The sequence below is a fragment of the Pantherophis guttatus genome, chromosome 3 (assembly GCF_059756535.1).
Source record: "Pantherophis guttatus breed Tessera chromosome 3, ASM5975653v1, whole genome shotgun sequence".
NCBI classification, from domain to species: Eukaryota; Metazoa; Chordata; class Lepidosauria; order Squamata; family Colubridae; genus Pantherophis; species Pantherophis guttatus.
Genome location: NC_142065.1, coordinates 170,867,918 through 170,881,276, shown reverse-complemented (window position 1 = coordinate 170,881,276; position 13,359 = coordinate 170,867,918). Strand labels below are relative to the sequence as shown.

At 37.8% G+C, this 13,359-nt stretch overlaps 1 protein-coding gene across 4 annotated transcripts in view; it reads left to right on the top strand.

Moving 5' to 3' along the window:
• The window catches only part of GAREM1 (GRB2 associated regulator of MAPK1 subtype 1), a 73,893-nt gene extending 68,646 nt beyond the window's left edge, over nt 1-5,247 (top strand). For 2 of the 4 annotated variants that reach the window (XM_034429676.3, XM_034429674.3), the window contains 2 exons: nt 554-720; nt 2,620-5,247. In XM_034429676.3, the coding sequence (XP_034285567.1) occupies nt 554-720; nt 2,620-3,529 (1,077 nt within the window). In that variant the 3' untranslated portion in view covers nt 3,530-5,247. Of the gene's footprint in view, nt 1-553; nt 721-2,616 lie in introns of all 4 variants that reach the window. The other 2 variants (XM_034429675.3, XM_034429673.3) reach the window with 1 other exon arrangement.
• The last annotated feature ends 8,112 nt before the right edge of the window (nt 5,248-13,359 follow it).

Here is a 13,359-nt window from a genome sequence, read left to right as displayed (position 1 = left end):
GAATGCTGCTCTTCCGGGTTTTGGTGTTCCCACACGTGCGAAGGCCACAAGGCCACACGATCCAGGTGGGATGGTTTTGCGTGCCATTTCCGGCACTCAGTCCGGCATGCGGTGACGTAAATGTTAGCCATCACTGCCCTAGGTAATGTTTCATAAGAGCCTGAAGACCTGGCTCTGCCAGATGGCTTGGGACCCAATGGAGGAACTACATAGCGGAGGTGGTTGACCTCCCATGTGTCCATGATTTTATCTATTGATGTTTTTATCTGCTGTTTTTTTTACAATGGATGATTTTAATGTTTTTTTATGTTTGTATATTATCAACCGCCCAGAGTTGTTGGATATGAAATGGGCTGTAAATGAAATTTATAAATAAATAAATGTGGTGTCTAAGATAAGCTGCATATTCCATTTTTGCTTTAGAAACTCTAAGGGTCCTTAGATAAGTAATTATTCATTTATCCTTGTTTCATCCCTATTAATAATAATATTAGTTTTCAGGATACTTAATTACCTGCATGATGTGCTACATCACAATTGTGCATAATTTCAGGTCAGAGAGGAATGTAGACTCCTGAATGCTCCTCCTGTCCCACCACGCAATTCAAAGCCAACATCTACTAGCCCTTCTATTCCTCCACGGATGAGCAAACCTGTGCGGCAGCAAACTCGTTCTCCTAGTCCAACACTTTCATATTATTCATCAGGACTGCACAATATGTAAGTAGTGACTGTTTTCTTTTCAAAGTCAGTATTATTTTTATACTATTGGTATATGGTTCAAGTGTTGGGCTGAGAAAGCACAGGTGTAAATCCCAGTTGACGTTGGAGCTCATCTGTCAGCCTACGCTAGTTCATAGGATTGTTGCTGTGAAGAGAAGTAAACAGAGTTCTCCCCCTACACATTCACAAGTAGAAGAAAATTGGGGTAATAAATAATTAATAGAAAATGGATGGTTGCAATAACTGAATAATAAAGAATCAGAGAGTTGGAAGGGGCCATTAGACCATTGAATCCAGTTCTTTGTTCATATCCTCCCAAATCTATTTGTTAACAGAGTCATGCAAAATTTATATGATAAATATAAATAGATAAAACAATTGTAGCAATTATATATTCTGGCATCTTATATTGTCAATAAATTGTATTTCTCAGTTTATCCTAAAGTTAAAAATAATGATATGATTATTGTTGCCAATTTTTACTTTTAGAAGCCAGAAGATAGATTGGAATCTTATTTCTAGATCTTTGGATAATTTGTAATAAGGCAGCAAGATCAACAATCAAAATATCAAAGATGAATTTTTTTTGTAATGATGACACCCAAGCAATGTGGAGCCAGACATCGGTGCTTGTGTAACAGAACAAACGAGATCTGTAGGGTGAAACCTGTTCAACTTGTTTTGATTGATTAAAGAAAGATCGTATTAAAGAAAGTACAAAATTGAGATTTGTACTGATTAATTCACATATTAGTGGGTATTTTATGGTTATAAATATCAAAAAATACGCAAGAGCATAGTGATGGAAACCATATATTTTGTGAACTCCATTCTTGGTTTTGACACTGATAAGAATCACAAGCAGCAGCATTGAGAAAAAACTTCTGATTAAGATCTTGAACAAGAACAAGCAAGATTGAGTTGCATAGTTTGACAGTGTAAGTCAAAATCCTTTTTCCACTAGAGCTACATACAAGTATTCCTTGACATAGAACTGTAATGGACTCTCATCATTATGGTCATATGTCATAACAGCCGTAAAACAGATCAGACACACAATCATCCTGATTTTTATGATCTTTTTTTGCTGTAGTTTACCCTCATCAGTCACTCCCAAACTAAAATCTTCCAAATAGGGCTTGTGCCCTATTTCCCCCTGTAAAGAGAGGCTAATTTCTAATCCCTTTCCTTGTTTATTTTATTGTTCTATTATTTTGCTTTGTTTTTATTTCTTTTTTGTTATTGTTGTGAGCTACCTAAACTAGCCCCATGGTGAGATAGGTGGCAAATATACTTAATAATGATGATGATGATGATGATGATGATGATGATGATGATGATGATGCCTTGGGACGGACTCGATAGGTAGACAAAAATTCCTAATCTAGTCTGAATATCTGGCTGACTATGGAAAGAACCATAATCATAATATGTAGTGCCATGGACCTTAACAGCTTTATTGGCATGTGGAACTGTAATGAAAGCTATCTATTCAAGTATAGACTTTCACTTAAACAGAAATAGATGTAATTATAACCCCAGAGGGTGTAGTTAGTGGATTGCAAAAAATATGCAATCTAGTGGACAAGTTTGGATGATGATTACACTTTCTTTCTATGAAATGGATTGCATATTTGACATAAATATTTGCCCATCATATGCAACCTAATACTAATAAAAGGAAAATACTTGCCAGGAAAGTTGATGACTTCACTGGGAAAAGTTGTTAAATTTGTCCTGTCTGAAAAAATATCTATATAATGGAAACACTATATACTATTTTCCATTAATCCGGTGCTATTTTATTTATAAAATAACAGAATTCTAAAGTGACTACTACTAACTACAAAAGCTATATACTAATTCTGTCTCTTCTTTTTAATTAACTCAAAGCAGTGCTACAGAAGAAGATGCTGAAAACTCTTCCGAGATTATTCCCGTTACTTGTTATCCATGTGGTATTGTGAAAAGTGACCTGCAAGAGCTTGACAACAAATTGCCTTTGGGAAGCCCTTCTGCTGATTCTTTGTTCTCTAGACTCTCATGGCCAAATCATTTTTCTGGAGCTGCTGAAGGCCTTTCTAGGAGTGAGTTTCTGTTGGATCCAAGCAGAAGTTATAGCTATCCAAGGCAGAAGACTCCCAACACGCCAAAGAGAAGCTGTCCAGCACCTTTTACATTTGATTTTGACAGAAATGAAGTCTCTGCAGGAGATGTACCACCAGCTACAATTGAGGCAGAATGCACCATGCCCAGTTGCCCAAAGTCAGCAAGTTACTCACTTGAATATACCGATGAAAAAAGTTTGGCAGTAAGCGGCACGTTGCAGTCACTTTCTTGCCCTGCCTTACCCCCTCGTGCACCAAAGATGGTGGAGGAGAAGCCAGGGCTTGACTTGTGTCCTGGGTCTCTCAGAATAGATGGTGCTGAGGAAGATCCTCACAGGAGCTCTCCAGACCTTTCTGAAGACCAGTATCTGGGTAAAAAAAGCATGCAAGACCTCTTCTCGGTTTCTTATTCTTTCTCATCACCCCTTCATCTGCAGTTAGCACCGAGATCTTGTGGTGATGGTTCACCATGGCAGCCACCTGTAGATCTGTCTGGGCTTTCCATTGAGGAAGTATCGAAGTCTCTACGATTTATAGGCTTGTCGGAGGATGTCATAACACTTTTTGTTACTGAAAAAATTGATGGCAACTTGCTTGTCCAGCTCAATGAAGAGATCCTTTCTGAGGACTTTAAACTCAGCAAACTACAAGTTAAAAAAATATTGCAATTTATTAATGGCTGGAGACCTAAAATGTAGTGCTGACCAGTTCAACAAAATGTAGAAGTATGCTAGAAGCCCTGAAACTAACTCACAATCTACCATTTTTAATTTTTTTATTGCACTAAGTCCTTCCTTCCTTCCTTCCTTCCTTCCTTCCTTCCTTCCTTCCTTCCTTCCTTCCTTCCTTCCTTCCTTCCTTCTGTAAGTAGTAGGAGAAAAACAGTTATTACTATGCAGATTATTTTGGGCGTTAAGCAAACACTTTTGTACATAATAGAAGGATAAAGGTGTGCCTTTTGCATCCCTGAACATTCAACAGCTGCTAAATAGTGGACATTAAAGGGAATTAATTTGTTCTCATGTAGTGTAATGAGACATATTTATTACTATGGGTTAGCAAAACTGGTGCACAAATCAGTTTATTATTATTATTGCATTTCCCTGTAATCTTTTTTTCTTCTTGAGTTCTTATTTTTATTCTAATAATAATAGTCGTTGCCTTCGATTTTTATTTGTTTAACAGAAAGTGTCAAATATTCCACCTTTGCACCTTGTTCTTGCTGTAGATTCATTTTTATAAAATTCCCAGGTTGTAATAAATAATGGATCCATATTTCAATGCAAAAAATAAACAAACCCCACCATAGTCTGGGCAGATAGATTCTTGCACCCAGCAGGGTTTTTTTTTTTTTTTTACATAGCATACCATTAATAAAAAGAAAGAAAGAGGTAAAGGTTTTTGATGTCTAGTAGGGACATGAGTTTAAGAATATACTATTTTAATAATTTGAAAAGTAATAACTCAGTATCAACCAAGAGCAGCAAATAATTGCATTTAAAAGTTTTTGCAACCACTTTGCAAACTATTGAAATGTTTACATGTATTCTAAGCAAATATTGATGCCCTAATTTAATTTGGAATAATTGATAAAAGATCATTATCTCTATTGTTTATGTATAAAGTACATTTAAAATTAGAGTGGATGTTAGAGTGAATTTAAATGTCAATTGTAACTTCAGTTAAAAGAAGTGAGAAACTGGTAGAGTGATTCAGTGATTTCTTCCTGATGATTCATATTCTTCTTTTGTCCTTAATAGTCTTAAAAATGCATATAGTTAAGGAAGAAAAAAACCTGACCTATTAATCTAAATTAAAAGAATCCACATTCCAAAAACTAAACCTATCTAATCAAAATGAAACAGAATAATTTTCTTAAAGCAATTTTTTTTTTGCTTACGAGAATAATAAATGTTTTGTTAAATTATGTATGTATATTATAAATTTCTTGTATATCTGACATGCATTTGTTTAAGTGGCAGTGGGGGTTAATCTGTTTACCCCTTAGTCAGTTTTGACTGTAACAGACTTTAAAATGGACAGACCTCAAGCTTTTGGGATTTATTTTAGAGAAATCCTGAGATCCAGCGTTGCTAGAGGACTTATACTAAATATATTATAATACTGTGCTTCTGAGCACGTGTTTAGTCCACTTTTTTTTTTCCCTCTCCAAGTATTCTTTCTCAGGAACCTGTTATGGTAGAGGGCAGAGGAAGTTATTAAGCAATTGGAAACCAGAAACCCTTACCAATCAATGGCAGTTTAACCAAAGATCTACCAGTATATCTCAATCTACTTTCTGTTCACACCTATCATGTTCAGCAAAAACGCTAATATCTCTATAAGAGAAAATGGGTCTAATGTACCACCACTCGTTCTTTTGCACATTTAAATATTAAACAGCAAGAATAAATGATTCCATGTATGTACTTTAAGCAAAAAGAACTGTACCCTCTCCCATATGGCCTTGTTGCAATATTTCTGAATGTGATATTTGCATTTGTTTTTCACCTGTTATTCTTGTATCAGGAAACTATAAGGCTTGTTGAAAACCTGATGGAAGACTGCATGCCATATATGAGAGGAAGAAGCTATGTTTTGGCCATTAGAAGAAAATTGTGACCTCTGATATATATTCTCACACACACAAAAACACACACACCAAACTTGGCAAACTCAAACAGTCCTAATTTAGCAAACTGTGTAAAGAAAGTGATTTGAAAGTGAATGCCTTTAAAATTAATGGATGTTGGAGCCCATTTGCAAAGAATGGAATGTTGGAATGAGCAGTCCAGCAATGCCATTTGATAGATTTTCAGAAAGGTCGGAGTAATTTGGCCATATGCAGACAATCCTGTAAATTTTTATGATACAATGTCTATCAGAAGTCATGCTTCAGCCCAGTGATGAAATCTAAAATTTGTTACTACTGGTTCTGTGGGCATGGCTTGGTGGGGGGGGAGGGTAACGTGACTGGGTGGGTGTGGCCATTATTTTTTTTTACTTTTAAAAACATTTTTTCTACAACCTCTTCGGCGAAGAGATTGTATAAAAATGCTTTCAAAAGACTCTGATGATCCCAGCTGAGTTGCCTGATCGGCAGAAGCTTTTTTAAAAAGCCTCTGCCGATCAGGCAACTCAGCTTGGATCGCCAGAGGCGATCTTTTCTTTTAAAAGCTTTTGATGATCCCAGCTGAGCCTCGCGATCATCAGAGGCTTTTTTTTTTACTTTTAAAAGCATTTTTTTGGCCAAAGAGGTTGTAGAAAAAATGCTTTTAAAAGTAAAAAAAAAAAGCCTCTGATGATTGTGCGCCTCAGCTGGGCATGGGGGGGGGGTTGTCATGGATTTTTGGTACCGGTTCTCCGAACCACCCACCTCCCATCGCTACCGGATCAGGTGATCCAGTCCGAACTGGGAGCATTTCACCCCTACTTTAGCCCCAAAAGTGCTATGTACATGCAAGAAACAAATGGTCTGAAGCTTTACCCTATTTATTGTATTACATAATAGGATTATGCCAAGACAAGAGCTTCTAGGACAGGTAGTAGGAAATGACTAACCAGGGATCTTACACTAGCACAGGGGTGTAAACTTTATTTCATTGAGGGCCACATCGGGGTTGTGTTGGACCTCGGGCTGGGATGGCTTGGGCATGGCTAGCTCATTGTCACTCATGTTGGGGGTGTCTGTGGCAGCCCGAGTGCTCTGCTAGCAAAAATGGCTCGTGAGCTCCGTTCTCAGCTGCAACGGCCTCTTGCAACCCTCTGCCAGCGAAAACAGAGCTGTTGAGGACCGCATACAGCCCTCCTGAGCTCCATTTTCACTGGTGAAGCACCGTGGGCTGGTCCTTCGCTGTTTCCAGGGCAGATCTGTGGACCAGATCTGGCCCGCAGGCCTTGAGTTTAACACTCCTGCACTAGTACCATAAACTCAAATTGGGCTCTGGTGGTAGTAGGACCTGTAAAGGCCTGTGATGAGAAGAAACATGGTCAAAATGAAGGAAATCCAGAACAATGAGTACTGCAAATTTCTAGATCAAGGTTAGGGGCAGGAGGGAATGAAGACATATAGTCTGTTGCAGTAGGGAGAGACCACCAGGAACTAACCTAATAACTGTGTAATATCCAGGGACTGGAACTGCTAAATGTTCAATAAGTAAAGGTGACATGCTCTCCCAGTTGTGGTATAAATGGCAGAAGATAAAGCATATCATCTAGTATAATCCTAACATTCCTGACCACCAACATTGGAACTAGCTCAAACCCTGAACAAGAAAAGAAGGAAAATTTTAAGGGAGAAACTGTATAACCCAGTTTGAAATAGCAGGATCTTCATTTTATCAATTCCTACCCTGGTACATTGCTCTTCCTTGCTCCTTTATCTTCCCCTCCAGAGGCTGAATTTGAGGTTTTAATTTTAACTGTCCACTTCCCTGATATATTTAATAATACTAGTCAGTTGGAAGAATTCATAGTATTCATATGCATGGGGACTCTATGCATGGAATGGTGCTAATTCTTGAAACTCTGTCCATTTATACAAAGACTCTAGTAACTTCTAACTGGATAGTATGTCCAGAAGTTTGATGTCTGGAACAATGTGAGACCATGCACTTAAACAGATTACCATAACTTTCTTGTGCTACTATGCAAATACTTTGGAGAAGGAAGAATATTCTTGTTGATTTCCTCACAGAGTGAATCATTTAGACACCATCCAATATCTGCTTTCCTGTGCTTATTGGAAAAATGACTGTGATGAAAGCGATTAGCTGAAAGCACAACATGAAGAGTTTGCTTTAGGCAGAGCTTTGAATATACTTCTTGCTATTGAATCCTATTGCAACGGATTAAGCAGGGGGAACACTTTATAATAGACCCTTAGACCTGAGTATGCAGTGTTATGCTACAGGACATCAAGTGGATTTCCTTATAGCAGAATGGAACCAGGGGTACTATTACCAGCTATGTGTCTGCGTTGTCATTGATAATCAAATGCCTATATTACAATGCATTGTGTTGCAGAGTTTTAACGAAATCCCTCAGGGTTGTCCACCTAAGCAATGGCCCTTCAATCTATTCTAGAAATGCATTCTATCTTCCAAGAAGATTTTAGGGATGCATCAAAGAGAAAACTAAGATGCAGAACTCAGGAATCCACATGACCACTGTATAACAGCAGAGATTCAGAAATCTCCAACATGTGTTGCTGTCATATTTTGGCAGTCAGAGGCTTCAAGTCAGTGTTGGCAACTAACTGGACAATTCCCTAGTTTTCTTGGGAAGATTTTCAGAAATAGTCTGCCATTGCCTTCTTTCTAGGACTGGGAGAGCGTGACTAACCCAAAGTCACCCAGCTGGCTAAGGCAGGACTAGAATTTGTGGGTTCCCAGTAGCCTGGTGCCTTAACTACTATGTTAAACTGGTTCTTATACTGCCACTTAGTCGTTACCTAACTTTTTGCAGCTCAGATCTAAATCAGTCCCTATGAAAGATAAATTTGTTTCATGAGATGAAATCCATTTGTGTAAAGCCGGATGTACAATCTTAATAATGTTTTCCAGGAAACAAACTTTTGAGTTATAAAATATTATGGACTTTGAGAAAATAATCAGAGCAAACGTGGGAGACATTCTTCTAAGTAAGCATGCATATACTGTAATACAGAGAAAATGTCACACTGATAGTGATGAAAAAAGAAAAACCTCTCAATCTAATAGTTTTCTCCAATTTGCAGAATGTATCATATTCCATGCGTTTTGAAATTGGTCACAATGTCTAGAAATATTTAAATCTAAGATGTTATAATATCTGGTTGACCCCTGGTAAAGAAGAATGCCTTAAAGAATGCCCCATGTACAATATACTTTTTACATATGTCACAATGCAAGTGATTCAGTAGAATTAGAAAGGGTGAATCAATTCAATGGGTAAAGTTATCCTGAAATAAAATAACAATGTATGATCTTATAGATTCTTATGTGACAGGTCTCACTCCTCAAAACTGCAGTATTATAAAAACTTCACTGTCACTTTCTCCCCATTCCCCTGTGTAGTATTTCAAACAATTTGTTTAAGGCACAGTGGAGAATAGTGATGCATTCATTCCTGAAGGGGCATGGATTCCTCTCCCATGGGATGCATGCTACCTGTTTAAAGACTTAATAGGTCTTTGATTAGTTTGATTAAAAGATAGCCTAGCATCACCCATTCCGGACCATAAAAATCTTGGGTCTTACCTAAATCATCCCAAAGATTTATTAGAAGTTTAAAATGAGCAAATTCATAATTTTACAGTTGCTCTATTAAGTTCAAATCCTCTGGGAATTTAGATGATATGTAATTATTAAAAATGAGGAACAACAGTACCTAAAGTCAAAGAATAGGCTAAGCCTATCTAACTTCACGTTGGAATAAAGCACTGGCAACAGTATTTAGAAACTGTGACCGCATTGTAGCTACTTCCTAAAGAAAGATGAATGAATGGGGTTTAAGATGCCTCATGCATATATCCCTACTCGAAGTTATGTTATGTTTGGAGCAATTGCAATTTTCACATCAATTTCCAAAACTTATTTTTTTTAAAATTAAAAATTAGTAGTCTAGATCGTAATTTACCTTTCAGTAGAAAGATGGCACTAGAAGCATCCATGGCATCTCTCATTGATAAAATGAAGCTGAAAACAAAGTGGGATATAAAAGCCTTGCTAATATCTAGGACAGAAGTTTTTGTCTTAATTAGCAATGGGTTTAATTTGTGAATAAAGAAATTCATTGGGCTGGGTATAAAATTTTATTTGCACTGTATCAAAAGAGCTAGATTCCACATTACTATTCAGTTTCATGTTTGTAAGAAATGTTTCAGAACAAAATCAAAAAATGGACTCAGTAAGAATATTCATTGTTACATTTGTGAAATTTGTGCTGGTCTGTATAATTCCATTAAAATGTTAGGATGAGAAACATTTATTTAAACCAGGAGCAAAGAATTAATGCTATAACGTATATAAAGACATGTCAGTGTTGTAAGTATATTTGTTTATTAAAGATACTATTTTCATGATATTTATGCAGTTTATTCATTTGATGGAGTAGTTAAATTTATTGATTAGCCCATAGGCCATATCAAAATACTGAGTTCCAAAGACAAATTATTAATAAAATCCTACAAAAACAATTTAAAATAAAATTGAAGTAAAATACATAAAATGATTTGATATATAGGTAAGTAAAATAAGATAAAATTATATTTTCCTTGTGAATACTAGAGTAAACTTCCCTTTCTTGCTACTTTCTGCTGCTTACTTCTACACACACATCTCCTTCCCTTTTCTCTCTCCCATACTCTTTAGAAGTCTCTGTCCCTAGGGGTTCACCTTACCCTGGGTTTGTGAACCTTTTATAAGGCTTTCTTCTTCCTAGGACATCCCACTTGGGATGGCTAGGATCTCAGAATCCTTCCCTTCCTGCTTCTGCTCCATCCTCAATTTTGCCTTAGACTGGGTTGCTTACTAGCGTTGGCAGAAAGCCCAGAAGCCAGGTTTGCAGAGAAAATTCAAACTCAATGATCAGCAAATGAACAAACACACGTTGTTTCCTGCAGCTTTTTACAAGCTGTGTGCAAACTTAAATAGGCTAAGGGAGTGGCCAATTAGCCCCAAGCCTTACTCTCGAGGAGACCTCCTCCTGAGTAACTACTCCTGTCTTTTGGCAGCTCTGTGTGCTCATGCATTGAGAAGAGGCTCCTCCACTTCATCCTCTTCACTTAAAGGAGCCTCTGGAGGTTTTGAAGGCCCTGGCTGAATCCCTGCCTCTGGCACCACATCTTCTTCAGCCTCCTCGGTGTCCGACTCGAGCGCCGGCTGCACAGGCTGCTGGCACGACACCACACCAGCTTCCTCCTTGTCGGGATCAGCAACAATCCGCTCAGGCCGCTGGTGGGGCCACAACACTCTTTTCTCATTCTAGCCTATCCTCTTTTGATCGTCCTCCAAAGCTGCTCTTCTTCCTTTTATAATGAATCAAAGCCTTTCCTCTTGCTGTTGCTTCCGCACTTCTGCAAATAATTGAGCCTAGCCTTTTCTGGCTGGTCTATCTTCTTCTTTGACTTAACTATGGGCATAGGGTGGATACTCATCGCTGCCAAAGTAGTAGTCCCTATGTCTAAGGGAGAAACTGCTCCATTTACCTTTTCCATCCTTGTTTGGTATAGGCCAGGGGTCAGCAACCTGCAGCTCTGGAGCCACAAGTGGCTCTTTTATCACTGTGCTGCGGCTCCCTGTTGCTGGTCAGCTCCACACTTGATAGGGCTTTCGGTTAGGACAGGTAGAGGAAAAAGGATGCTGTGCTAGGAGAAGACTCTATGGTGGGGGAACGGACTTCCAGTCAGCAGAGGAAAAAGGACATCGTGCTAAGAGGAGACTCTATGGTGGGGGAATCGGACTTCTGGTCAGTTCCAGAATTGAATGGGGGCTTCCGGTTAGGGCCTTTGTGGCTCTTTGAGTGTTTAAGGTTGCCGACCCCTGGTATAGGCTCTAGTAAGAAATCTGGTTTCTGCAGCCAGGATGTTGGCTATTACCTGCAGAGTCTGAACTCTGTGAGGGCCAAACTCTTTTCAGCTAAGGTTTGTTTTCTTTTCATACAAAGTATTTAATAAATTTCTTGAGTTGAGCCAATGCCACCTATTTTGGATAGCCACTGATGCCACCTCTTTGTCGCAGGTTCTTTTCACCTATATCCAATTTGGTGGACTCAAGACATAAAAGACGCCATATGTCCCTAGGCAAAACACACAAGCATCCTCACATCCTCAGATACTATTTCTACTCATTCTTGTCCACTCTTCCTCCAAAGCTGCTCCTACTACTGCTCCTAGTGAGTACTGCTAGAGAAAAATGTCCCTTTCATAGTTTGTGATACTTACATCCACATTGAAAAACACATCCCCCCTTCTCCCTTTCTCTCCTCTCCCCACACATCCTCGGTTATTTCACAGCAAAGCTTTTATAGTCAACGTTGTTGTGATGCCACTGGGAGGGGGAAGGCTTAAAGGGAAGGGAAGAAAGCAGTACAGGTGCTGGCAATTTTCTGGGCAGCCTGCTCTCTCACAAAGAACTCTTAGGATGCATAATAGTATACAAAGTAAAGCCTCCCTGAAACCTCTTTTGAACATTTTTTTCCAAAACAGTGAAGGTAGTCAAAAGGATTGATTTCTCTACCTCTTCTACTCGCAGTGAACAAGTTCTTTTCTTCCATTCTGTGTTCTATATTTTGCTAAGTTGGGCAAAGAGGAAGACAAAATAGTGGCTGACATGCTGTGAACATTTTGCATTGCTCTTTGTAGGCAAAGTTGAATTGGATGCCAGAATTGAGTCAGGACATACTGTTACTTTGGATTCTTGCCACTTATATTGAAGATCTGGACAGGTTGCATAGAAAGATGAGGACCACAATCTGCTAATTCAATCCTTGCCCATCTGGTTAAATTAATCAAGATTTAAGCATAGTTAAGGAAGATAATACCTCCTTGTGGGAAGGGTGTGTTGTTCCCTGTCAAAGGAGGAAGACATAGAATTTTTATTGAAGAAATTATCCTTTAACCGTGATGATCTGTACAATTATCTGAGAAAAGAGGTCAAGGTGGTTGCTTCACATTTCCAGCTAAGTGTGACTGACGGTGAATGTTCCAGATCTATTTCAGTATCGGTTTCAGCCAGAATATAGTTAAAAGCTGCTTTTGTTATTTTTTTTTTATTGAAAAAGTTTTCAAATACAAATTTTTCCCCCTTTTTTCTTCCCCCCCTCCTCCCTAACCCCCCCGCCACCCATCCCCCCCTGTGACTTCTTCACAACAAAAACCTAGTTCATAACAGATTACATAATATTTTACCATCTCCTTACTCCCTCCTCTATATACTGACCCTTACTTACTAAAAATATTATTGATATTGTTACTTTCCCCTTTTACCATACATTTCAAAAAAAAGCAGTCTACTATAACATTGTATGATAACTTCTAATTTAACATAATATTATTATAACTAGCAATAATCTGCCCTTTTTCTCCTCCCCCAAACTTATATCTATATATTATTACAACATTTCAAAACAACCTTCCACTTTAAGACTATATAATAAGTCCTACTTTAACATTTATTCTTTGTGTATATTAATATAACATTTCAAAGCAGCCTTCCCCATAAATCCTAATTTAACATTTATTCAATTCTATCCATTTCCTCCACTCCCCTAAATATATCACTTAAACATCCCTTTTCTTAAACTAATCAATCAGTAAACTAACATGTTTCCACCCACTTTCCTACAAAATTGCCATGCACAACAGTTCTTAATATCTTTAATCCACTACCCACTCTGCTAAATATATATATATATATATATATATATATATATATATATATATATTCCGTTATTAAAATATATATATATATTCCGTTATAAAAAAAAAAAGACAATGACTTTAAGTTTATAATCCATATAATATCTTCTTTGATGTCTTTCCACTGGA